We start from the raw sequence: 12479 nt of genomic DNA, 5'->3' as shown, positions 1-12479 counted from the left end.
ATTTTCCCTTAAGCACAACCTTCTGCAGGACTGGAGGGGAAATAAACCTTCTTTCTTTTCTTTTTCTTTTTCTTTTTTTTTTGTTTTTTTTTTTAGATCAAGCTACACATCTACACCGAGAAGCCGTGCCCTGGTGTTTTTTTAGTGAGAGGCAGGACAGTTTGGGAGGCAGGAGATGGAGAGGATCGCATTACTGCTGAGAGGCTGCAGGGCGTCACCTCCACGATCATCTCACACCTAGCAAACTTTGATCACAGAGCGCCTGTCGCCTAAAGTGTGTTGGGTTTTTTTTTCTTAACACCCACACTGAGGTTGCTCATCACACCTCTCTGGGTTCAAGCTGCATGTGTGGTTGATGTAAAAAATAAAAAAGAAGAAGAAGAAGAAGAAGAAGAAGATCATTTCTGTCTCTCATTTGCATGATTTATGTTCGGAGGGGGGCGAAAGGCTGAATCAGCAGAATATGTCATTTAATTTGAAGAAAAAGTCTGTGACGCATTTTCATTTGGTTTTTGGTCACATTTTGTGGGCGGGACGGGGCTAAAGAATAACACCGCTGCTAACGGCGCGTTCCAGCGGCGGCGGCGGCGGCAGGGTGTGATACTATGAAGACAAGCTGGCGGGATCGAACGAATAAATCCTCCGCGGGTATCCAGCAAACAGAAAGCAAAGGGGAAATCTGAAGAGTTCAATGTCGCTGCTGCTGCTGTACGGTCCGCACCGAGCTGCACACACACACACACACGCACACACCGCCAACACGCTCCGCCGTCTAACCACCCTGCGGGGACGGACGGACGAGAGGGGAGCTGAGCGCCTTCTCATCCGTCCACCAACACCCCCCATCCATCAAAAGAACACACGAGAGACAAACCCGAGTAATAATGAGACATGAGCCGTACCCACCGTCTGAGCAGGGTATTTTGATGGGAGATTCCTCACTTTCTATCAGATGCAAGCCGCCATATTCGCTGCAGCACCGCGCATGTCCACCACGCAGTGCTCTAATTCATATTTTTTTCCACTGGAGGTTAAAAAAAAAAAAAAAAAAAGAAAAGAAAGAAAGACAGAAAGGAGGGGGAAAAAGCCCACAGAGACAGACAAGAGGAGAGGAAATGATTAATTAGTCCGTTGATTCGGATGGATGTTGGCTAGTGTCGGGGTTTGGTAATAAAGTGCACGTCGCGTGGGAACGAAAATCGAAAAGTGTGTTTCCTGTTTGTGGTGACGGAGGAGATCGAGGGATGAGATGGAGGAGCAGGAAGGTCAGACCGATGGGAGGGAGACACAGCGAGGACAACACACGTTGTCTGTTGTTACTGTAGATGTGATAACAGGCCACAGAGAAGCAGACAAACTGAGGAGGACCACATGAGGACATTATTACTGTACTGATTTATTATTAATGATGGAGGAAGACTGCTTTTAAAAATACTAATGCTCAAAAGTCCAATTGTTAGGCCTACTTGAATACCAAGTGTTACTAAGTCACATAGTAGTTGAGTAAAAGTCTTAAAATATCTGATATTAAATGCACAAGTATCAAAAGTAATTGTCTGGCAAAATGTTTTACTTAAGTATCAAAAGTATAAGTAAATTATAAATGTATTTATATGTATATATACTGTAGATTTTGGAACGATTAATTATGAGCCTGAACGATTATCGAATTCAATATTACACATTTTTCTGATAATTCTCTTCTTTCTAAAAATCTGTTTGCCGATTGATTTGTGTAATCAATTATATAAACTGTATACTGTGAGTTGATTGATTACTGGCCTTGACGAGTATCAAGTAATACACAAGTAATACACTTAAGTTTACTTAAGTAAAAAGAACTTTAACATCAGATTTTAAAAAAAAAATCATCTATGCTAACTCTATAGTTCATTTTCACCTTCAGTTTTTTCTCGAGCACTGTCTAAAACCAATAAAATAACAATAATAAATCTAATTTCACTGGAGTGAAGTTGAGCTTCTTTTATGTTAAACTGTTGTGTTTGTAGCATCATCTGTAAACAAAAGAATAAAAAATGCAATATTTACCTTTGAGCTGTGGAGAGAAAGTAGCATAGAAGGAATACTCAAGGAAAGTACAAGTACCTCAATGTTGTCTCAGTTACAGAGTAAATGCATATATATATATATATATATATATATATATATATATATATATATATATACACACACATATATATATACTGTATATACTGTAGCTATGTCCTCAGATGAAGGACCTCAGTGTTTTCCAGCAGTGAGACTGTCACTGACAAAATGTGAAATCATTGCTTTCAAGTCTAGATCTCCAAATACTCAACCCTTTTCTCTCAAATAGCAAATGTGGCATCAAATGTAGGTGAGAAACTTTTTCTTTGGCGAAGAGTCAGACCAAATGTTCCACATTTTATGAGTGTGACTCTGCACCGAGTTAAATATAAAATGTCACCTCATATCTGATGATAATATTCAACGGTAAGAATGAGTCACGCTGGTCACACACGGTCCCAGCATATAGGCCTCGTGTGAAAACCAAGAATAGAGGTACAAATCTATGCACTTGTAAACTTGCGCTTTTACACTTTTCCTCCACTGCCTTCCAGACAACACTGTTATCTGACGGCCCCTCACTGACGGCCTAAAAGATTTGAAAACACAATAAATGACCATCCTCTGAGTTATGCACCGTTCACACTCAATCCATTCAACAGAACATGAAGTGCTTATTTAAGATCAATATCAGACAGCTGCAGCGTTAAAAGCATCAGTAATACAATCCAGAATATATTTAATGATATTATGAAAAGGGACATTCTGTGAATTACTCAAGTGTGGTTTGGATAGAGGACCTTGAGCCTGCTTACACAGATCAGGATTAGAGGTCGACCAGTATGACTTTTTCAGGGCTGATACTGATTATTAGAAATGAAGGCGACTGAAAACCGATATTTGAAACCGATATTCATTTGCAGTAATAATAAATCCTTTTCTGTCGAAATTTCAAACAACCACTGATGAAATCAACTTACAGTAAAAAAGTACAGTTCACTCAAGTAATGTTGTTACATGCAGTTTTGAGGTACTTTACTTGAGTATTTCCATTTTCTGCTATTTTATACTTCCTGTCCACTACATTCATTTAATTCATTTAGTTACTAGTTACTTCGCAGACACAGATTATTCAGTGTTTGTAGGCTGTTATCTGTGGCGTGTTAGATTGTGTGAGAGAATGTTGCATCAGAGCCAAGACAGCACATTTTGAAATTAATTTCTTTTATCAGCAATCTGACAAAAAAAACACAAATAATCAGAAAATGCTGAATATTGGCCCCGATAATAACCCAGGGCCAATAATCTGTCTTCCCCTGGAATCGAGTTGAGTGACTGTTCTGATGACTTGCAACTTGACTTGACAGAAAATAAATGACTTGAGGAAAGTCGAGTCAAATAACTTGTCTCATGTTCATTTTTTTAAAAATTTATTTTGTGTAAAGCTGTCAGTATTTCACTGTTTAAAAGTAGAAGGTCATATTTTTCTGATTGAGAAGAAATGATAAGTTAAGTTAAATTTTACATTTTAAATCTCTATATAGTGTGACGGGTCATTCTATGGAAACGTCAATGTTTCTGTCCCTAGCCTTAAGAGAAAAATGACACATGAAAAACACCTCAGACAACCAACAGGCTAATAGAACAATAACTGCCTTTTGAGCCATCAATATTTGTTCTTTAATCAGTTATTTAACACTCAGAGTGAGAGTACCCAGAGTCAAGGAGGAACATGCTTCATTTTGAGTTCAAAACCACGCTTTTCTTCCATTTAACATGCAATTATCTATACATAACTTCCAATATACGATAGAAATGACATGAAAATGAGATGACATTCATAAAAAAAATGTAATTTCAAATAAATATGATAAAATACTGAAAGTAATCGTCCCAAGGAGTTGTGTCACTGGTGTTACAAATAAAATCACTCTGATGACATCACTGTACCTCCTTTGACCTATGCTCCTGAAGGTCTGTGACTAACTCCACTGTCTCGTTTCAATGTTCTCATTCATCTCAAGCGTTCTTAGGAAGCTTGTAGATGACGTCATTTACATTTAGGGCATTTAGCAGATGCTCTTTGTCCAAAGCGACATACAATGATTCATACAGACGTTCATACACTGCTGGCGGTGGCTGCCATGCAAGCTGCTGACCAGCACATCAGGAGCAGCTTTGGAGTTCAGTATCTTGCCCAAGGACACTTTGATGTGCAGACCAGGTGAATTGAACCAGCAACCTTCTAATAACAAGATGCTGGCTCTGCCCCTGAGCCACAGCCAACCCCTAAGTGGTGTGACCTACTTTATAAGTAGCAAACTGTACAAAAGTAGGATACAAATGGATTAAATTACATGATTTAGTCAGTTTTACATGATTGACAACATGTGGTTTGATGCCCCGTAGCAGCTATTTTGTAAAATGCGTTTTTCATTTGTCACCTTTGCCGGTGTTATGTTCCTTATGGGTAACACCAGTTTTAACTTAAAAGTAATCAAGCTTCCATTTATGTGTACTCACAGAGTAAATGGAAATGGAAACAGAGTAAAAGTAAATGGAATAATGTGGTTATACATTTAAATGTTAGAAAAGGAAGTCAATGTTCACATTTAGCCTTTCCAGAAGTAGACGTTTCTGTAGAATGACCCTGATATTTCTATTCTAAAAGGAGCAACTGTAACGTTCCAGTTTCCCCTTCGAGGGTCAGTCGAGTATTTCTCATTCTGATCTATAATTCTATAACAAATTCAATCCTTCGGTGCACTTTTTGAACAGATCAGATAAATAATATCACTATTCGACAGCAGCTTTTCTTTTCTCCTTATAAAGCTCGAAGACTTAAGGTAAGACTGCTGTCTCCAGGGAGGAAAAGGTGACTCCACTTGGGACTTAACTTGCAGAAAATGACTTTGTGCTTGCTTGAGACTTGGACCAAATTGAATCTGCTTATACTTGTAAAAGAGTTGACTCCGTGGTAGGGGAAGTTTGACAGGGAAACAAAGCCAAAGATTTTTATCTTCTGAGTACAGCATGTAAAAACGAATCATTATGACAGTTGTTACAAATGTGCAAAAAAGTTGCTTCAGTGATGACAGTGAGCTCTGAGGATAGTGTGAGTGGAGGGCACACACACAAACACACGCACACACACACACAAACACAACACGTGGCCTGTGGAAGAAGGTGGTGACTTGCAAACAGCCTGTAGTTGCAGCGTTTAATGTACAAAATATTGGATAACACCTGCTCATTACGCAACAGACAGAGTGTGTGTGAATCCAGGGAATTCACACCGATTTCGCCAATTAACGCAGTCATGAAGGGGAGGTGTAGGTGGGAGAGAGTGGAGACGAGCTGCATGGTTTTTAATCACTGCCAACACACGGACTGACCAAAGAGGGAAGCATCATCACACACTGTGTGAAACCTGTGGCTGATTAACATCAGCCATAATAAAGATTGGACACATTATGAGCTGGATCGCATTTCCATCCCAAAGTTGTATCTCATCGCAGCTCGGTCTGGATGTGAAAACCACTGCTGGAACGCGCAGACGTCTGTGTTTCTATTGGCTGTGCGCAGCGTCGCTCAGAGAGGAATGACGATTTTGCTGCTATAACCAGCTGATGCTGAAGCTATGAACACGGAGCCTCTGAAGAGCTGTTGACGGTACATGGATACCCCGTCCTCGGCGCTATGCCTGCGGATTCGGTCTCGTCTCCATCCAGAGATTGAGTGAGTAGGATATTTGATCGTGTCACGACGCACAGGCCCGGGCTTCCCCCCCTCCTGTCGCTCCACATGATGTGTCTTCGTCTTCCCACATCATCATTTTCACGGGCATGATGCTGTGTGCTTCACTGACTGAGCTTCTCTCACCTCACGCAGGCGAAACATAACATCTGCAGGTAAAAGAGGCTAGTCGGGTTTTTTGTTTGTTTGTTTTTTTTACAGACGGACGGGCTGCGCTGGCTCATTTCTCTTTATCTTTCATGTGCTTTGCGTGCGTGAAATCGTGTCTAATGAAGTTGTTATGGGCGCACGCTATTTGTCGATGTTGTTGTGCAACACTGTCGTGAACACTGGTCTGTGAACGACGTTATAATGTATGCACGGGTTACTGTGTAGGCTGAAAAACGCGTGGACAGCGATGGAATGGTGGTGCGCTCCGCAACGCAGCGAGGAGAGAGACGCAGTTTCGATGCAGAGAGCAGCATTACTATCCTCTCTCTCTCTCTCTCTCTCTCTCTCACACACACACACACACACACACACACACACACACTATCTATCTCGTACACGCGGATGCACGGACCTGCCTTTTAAATTCACTCTCGCAAACTCACTCATCCCCGTGGTTGTCTTTGCTTGAGAAGACGCCAACAGGCGCTTGGTTCAGGATGAATGTCTCCGTCCGCTCTGTCAGTATTTTCTGGACTTTCACGGTGATGTTGCCACCGTATTGCCTATTACCAGCTGTCTGCCTGATGACTGCAAGGACAAGGAGCAGCTTAATAAACCGACCCTGTGTGCTGTACCCGTTTTCTTTAAGGAACGTTTTGGTTTTTTTTCCTAGAGTACATGCGATAACGTATCCTCGGTAGCTCCAGCTGCAGGCTTTCGAGGTAGATTTCTCTATTCAGACCGGATGCATTATGGATCTAAGCACTCCCCACTATATCCTTGAATGACTAGCCATGGATGGCCTCAACATCCACCTCATCACATCCCCTGGAAAGACTTAGCTGTGTGGAGCATACACTGCATAGGAAAACGCCCACACGGGCACATGAGCCAAATCAACATTAAAGTGTTTTTTGCACTGCTGAATAAATCAAGTGTTATACAAATGAAGTTGGACTGATACTGTGAGAAGCTTTGATGGTTCCAGTCCAACAGCGTTCGCATTACAAAAGAGGCATTTAATAACCATGGTCAGTTTTTGGATGTGTGACAGAAGGAGATGTGAGCTTTTGAATATAATTGTTCTCTGTGTTCTTGGCCTTTCTCTCTTCCTCGAACAAAATGATTTATCTTTTGGTGTGTCTACATTTAGGACACGGGCTCTTTGAAAGCAATGTGAGGGCTTAATATTAGCACACAGTTTAAGTTATAAGAATATTAAATCATGACCCATTTCAACATGTTCAGTTCAACATCTTGAATGTGGCAGTACAATAGAGCTGTAGGTAATTATACATCGGGTACAGCACAAAGTGCAGCTGAGGCTGATCAAAATGTCCTCATGGTTTTGCAGGTATTTGCTCAAAAATAAGTGTTGGAAATAGCTGTGATGTGATGATGGTGCTAGATAAACCAAAGTAAATCCAATTCATCCTGAGGATGCTAAGATTCGCTTAGCTTCAGGGATCATTTATTTGTCATTCTGTAACACTGGTTTGTCTGAGGAAAGAAGGCGCTCTGTAGTCTGGTGGTACAGCAGCGGATACTAAGGTATCTTTTCCCAGATGGCAACAGGGCGAAGGAAGGATGCTACATTACTATCTCGACACAGCGTTGTAGGCAGAGCCACATTCATTCCTATGAAAGCTGCTGAGTGGTGCATGAAGCCAAGATGGCTTCCTGTCTATAAAATTACCCTTATCTCCGGCCTTCTGGGCGGACTAGCGACTAGCGACTAACTCCCGGTATAGCGCCCAACTAACTTGAATAGAGCTAAAATGAGTTAATCTTGCAGCTCTTGTAGACTTTGGACCAAATGGCTTAATTTATGCCAGTGAAACAAGTCATTTTATGGGGCTCGTGATGCTCAAAACATAACTTTCCACTGTTCTACAGCCGCTTCTTTCAGAATGTAAGCATATGGAAAAAAGTTTTTTGGCCCAAATGCATCACTTGACGTTATAATTACACTGTTTGGCCACTACAACAGTTGGTTTCAAAGCATGGAGCTCACCACAGTGTTGGACACAACTTCAACTTGATGATGGTACTAGGTTGAAAATCAGGGGATTTCCATAGATAATCCAATTTATCCTGAGGATGTTTATGCTAGCTAATTAACAAGTATGCCTGAGGCTAATGAAATTGTCCACAGTTTTGCAGGTATTTGGTCATAAACTGAAACATTAATTCCTCATGAGGGAAACATAAATGTTTGTACTAAAAGTCACATCAATCCATCTAGTAATTGTTGAGATATTTCAATGAAAACCCCCAAGTCAACCTGCCGATGGTGTAAGAGAGCATAGCCAAATCAGTAGAATACATCATCTAAGACAAAGATTGTGTAAACCCATCTACTAGATGTTGAGACAATTTAGTGATTAAGTGAATATTTTGACTGACTGGTAACACAAAAGCTATAGTCACACAATACATCCAATAGTTGTTGGGACATTTAGCTAAATCCATGAAAGGCAACCTGATGATCCTGTAAGAGGATGACCAAATCAGTAGGATGCATTTTCTAAAAACCATGAATGTTTATACCAAAAACTGTGCCAAACCATTTAGTAGACTGGAGATACTTCAGTGGATAAGTGTAAGGTCCTTAGGATTCATCCTTTTGAAATCATCCATATCTGTGCACATTTCATACAATCCATCAAATAGTGGTTGAGACATTTAACTGAAAAACAAAAATGATTTTGGTGCCACAGAAGGAGGATTCATCCTCTGGGGGGTAATCAGCGTCTGTACAAATTTTTATAACAGTGCATCCAATTGTTCAGATATTTCAGTCTGGTCCAAAGCGGTGGACTCACTGATAGCTGGGGAACTACAAGTTTAGACTTGCATAAAGCAGACAGGGCTTAAAGTGCTGCCAGCCATTACACAGTCCCAGAAGACTCAAGAGTCAACCTTGCAGCATCCTCGAGACCGAATGCGTCGCTGTTGGGAATAGATGGGACAGGAAGAGTGTGTGGAAGTCATGCTTAAGTCATTCATGATTTAAATATGTCCTGAAGGAAATGCCTTCCTGTTCAATGTGTATGTCCTAGTTAGCTGCCATCTGTGCCAGGAATACCACCAGCATGCTACTGCCTGTGCAAGGAATGATGGGAAGTTGGACCTTGGAATGACCTTTCAGCAGCACGAATAACACCTTGCTTCTCTGTCTTGTCTCTGCTCCTCCAGGTACGACCGTGTGGGGGTTTGGATAGAAGCACTCGACGGTAAACCTCAAGACATGGAATAAAGGGAATTCGGAGACAACTGAAACCACTTTGAGTCAGATCCATAAATAAAAGATACTGACATTTAAAAAAAAAAGGAGCTGAAGTAGAAGAGGAGTGAAGATGGGGTGTGGTTCGACGCTCGCCACCTTTCGTCTGGACTCTACAGTTCACCCCGTCAACCGCCGGTCGAAGCAGGAGTCCCCTCGCTAAAACCAGAGCAGCTCATTTCACCTGCTGGAGGAGCCCCCGCCCTCGGTGATGTGATGAATAAGTTTGAAGTACTTGGCATTGTGGGAGAAGGTGGGTGAAGTTACACAGCAGATTTTATTGCATTTTTGTGAGGATTGCACGTATGTGTTGTACACTTGCGACTGTGCTCCTGGTGATCAGGGACACCGAGGTCACATCCTTGGGATTGTTTTATCAACCTAAGGTGTATTTTGCATCATACAGTTGAAACCTACATATCAGTGTTGTAGAATCTTGTATCTCCAATATGTCCCCTTTAGAGGAGCTTAGCATTTTTGACACAGTGAGGAGGGTTGTTAACTGGCTTTAAGAGCCCGAGAGGTTGTAGAAGTTCCTGATAAAGTAGCACATAATCCTGTCCTCAGTCTGTGCTCACAAAGAAAACAACAGCATTAGTCATTTTTTTTTTTACCATGCATTCTCAAGTAGTTTCCAGGGCCTCTGTTTACCTCAACTGCAGAGAGAACCAAGCCTTCACGTGAGAGGACAGGTCTTTAGTCGCCAGTTGTATATCTGATCAGATTTTTCGTAAGAATTGTCCCTGTTTCATGATCTGCTCCAGTTTTAATATGCTGTTGATGCCACCTCAAGACATCCTCTGTGTTCACCTGTTTGTCTTGATAGTGTAAGTTGCCACCACACTATTTTTATCACGTCGAACTCACGACTCTGCTGCTGCGAGTCTCTCTTCTCGAACGGATACACTTTTCTTATTCCCTTATTATTTCCAGTTGCTTCCCATTTTTCAGATTTTTTTAAGCATTGTTAAGTCACCATCAATGAAATGCAACACTTCCTGGGTTGATGTGGCACATATTAAGTGCTCCAGCAGCACGATTCGTCCTGTTAGGGGTAGGCTTTAAACCAGCAGCCAACAGTATGAGATTTTCATAGTACAGTAACCACCTCAGAAATATCACAGTTTCACAGCATCACAGTAGGCTCAATGGTATTACATTATTATTATTATTATTATTATTATTATTATTATTATTATTATTATTATTATTGTTATTGTTATTGTTATTATTATTATTATCAGTTACAATGACCCTTAAAAGAAAGGACTTCATTCCTATTTCACAAAATATGTCCTCACAGAAATGAAACTTGATATAAATCATATGTTTTTTAATAACACTAACCCCGGATTCCACCCCGACAAGACCAAGCTAAACTATGCCCGTGGCTCCACCAGCTGCGTCCCAGAAGTGGCTCACTGTTATTATCATAATCTGAGCAGGGGCATGCTGAGTGACACCCTTTCACAGGAAGTCTGTCAATGAATGGAACGTGGGATCCTCATACTTATCTGCATCTTAAAACAATACAATACAACACAAGGATACAATTTAAGTGTCACTTTCAGCGCTTCAAAGGAAAAACTTGGGCACCCCTGGTTAAGAGCATCTGGTCAATTTTCGAAATGAAACACCCCGTACAGACTCGGGATCTACACAGCACCCCGAGGTTGGAAATGTTAACAATAAACACACTAAAAACAGTCAAAACAACAAAATGATTTAAGTACGTAGCCTAAGCTACCTACCGATGACAGAAGCACAAAAACCAACAACTTATGTTAGCATCTCACTGCTTTCTAACTAACATCGCTGTTTGATTGTGTTACATGATAACAGGAAAGGTGTAAATGATTTGTAAAATATCACCGTTGCTGATCTTGGACACTTGGTTCATTTAATGGATGTAGGATAATCAAGCGGTAATTTAGTTGAATCTCAACGTCAGCTAATGGGTTATCAAATTTTTTCTAGCTTGAAATATAACTTGATGTCTGTCCAGATGTTCACCATCTATCGCCTTGGTGGAATTATGAAATTATGACAGTTTGTCAGATTCATTATATTCATACAACTAGCAACCTGGAAGACAGCATCATAACATAATCCCAGCATCTGAGCTTCCCATCTAGAGTGCGACGTCAGAGGAAAATGACTGCTATGTGAATATGGCCTATTGATTGTTTGGAGATTTCAGATCAGAAAATATGAAAATAAACATTTTATATATATGTATATATATATATATATATATATATATATATATATATATGTATATATATATTTTTATCAAGTCAATACCAATATCTTTTTAAACTCTATTAGACTACTCTCAAGTGAAGGAAAAGTTGAAAATCTAAAGGCATGAAATTTGTCCTGAACTCACAGTGAAACTTTTAGCCTTCCTTTCTTGAGAATATCTAAAATACTAAGCCACGATTGTGTGTGGGGGGTTGTGCGCTTCTATGTGAGCTCCTGTGTGTGTGTTTTGCTGGAACACAAAAACACTGGTCAACTCTTGCTCCAGTGACTGCATTGATGGGTGGTTAGAACATGAAGTAAACGAGGATAACATTTTAAGTCTAGCTGCAAATGACTCGCAAGTATTAAACACACACAGGTCGTCCCCACTTAAAGCATGCAGAAAGAAGTTTCTTTCAGTCAGCCGTGTCGTTTGAAGCTGAATCCGGCGAGTTGCACTGACATGCATCCCTGGCTTCACTCTAATTTGATCAGACAGAGTAACCAAGTGTTTATTGTACTGTTGATAATTCTCACTGACTGCGATCTACATCAGTGGTTGTCAGCATACATCAATCAAAAAGTTAGATACACAAGTTTAAAGCCACAGCAATAACATTTGTCTTGATTTTTTGCTTGTCCTAGAGCTACTATGTGTTGAATTTGTTTGTGCTCATATCATTTTTCAAATAATTCTGACAGCTAACATTAAAGACAGTGATTCTTCACCAAATCAAATTTTAATGATATTGTTAGTCTCCATGGTAATTCAACCACGTTTTAAATGTATGCCATTGCTGTTTGTTATAATTACATATCTATATAAATATTGTTCCTATAAATCGTGCATTTTCTGCTTCAAATATCTAAAGTAGCTCCGTACCTGGGAGCCTCGGCTGCCAAAGAACAAGAGGCCAGAAAATCATGAATCAGAGCGGTAGCTAATTCAGAACACTGATGCTGTAATTAATTAGGAAGAGAATACTGCATCAGC

At 40.5% G+C, this 12479-nt stretch overlaps 2 protein-coding genes across 10 annotated transcripts in view; one reads left to right on the top strand and one right to left on the bottom strand.

Moving 5' to 3' along the window:
- Positions 1-1033, bottom strand: part of scml2 (Scm polycomb group protein like 2) — a 33011-nt gene extending 31978 nt beyond the window's left edge. For all 4 annotated transcript variants that reach the window (XM_030415341.1, XM_030415345.1, XM_030415343.1 and 1 more), the window contains exon 1: positions 907-1033. The gene's annotated coding sequence lies outside the window, so the exon portion shown is untranslated. The remainder of the gene's footprint in view (positions 1-906) is intronic.
- Positions 1034-5359: 4326 nt separating this feature from the next.
- The window catches only part of cdkl5 (cyclin dependent kinase like 5), a 49307-nt gene continuing 42187 nt past the window's right edge, over positions 5360-12479 (top strand). For 5 of the 6 annotated variants that reach the window (XM_030413899.1, XM_030413901.1, XM_030413902.1 and 2 more), the window contains exons 1-2: positions 5360-5787; positions 9154-9494. In XM_030413899.1, the coding sequence (XP_030269759.1) occupies positions 9458-9494 (37 nt within the window). In that variant the 5' untranslated portion in view covers positions 5360-5787; positions 9154-9457. Of the gene's footprint in view, positions 5961-9153; positions 9495-12479 lie in introns of all 6 variants that reach the window. The other variant, XM_030413898.1, reaches the window with a different exon arrangement.

The sequence above is a fragment of the Sparus aurata genome, chromosome 4 (genome assembly GCF_900880675.1).
Source record: "Sparus aurata chromosome 4, fSpaAur1.1, whole genome shotgun sequence".
Classification (NCBI taxonomy): domain Eukaryota; kingdom Metazoa; phylum Chordata; class Actinopteri; order Spariformes; family Sparidae; genus Sparus; species Sparus aurata.
The sequence above is the reverse complement of the archived record's forward strand: the minus strand, read 5'-3'. Positions and strand labels throughout refer to the sequence as shown.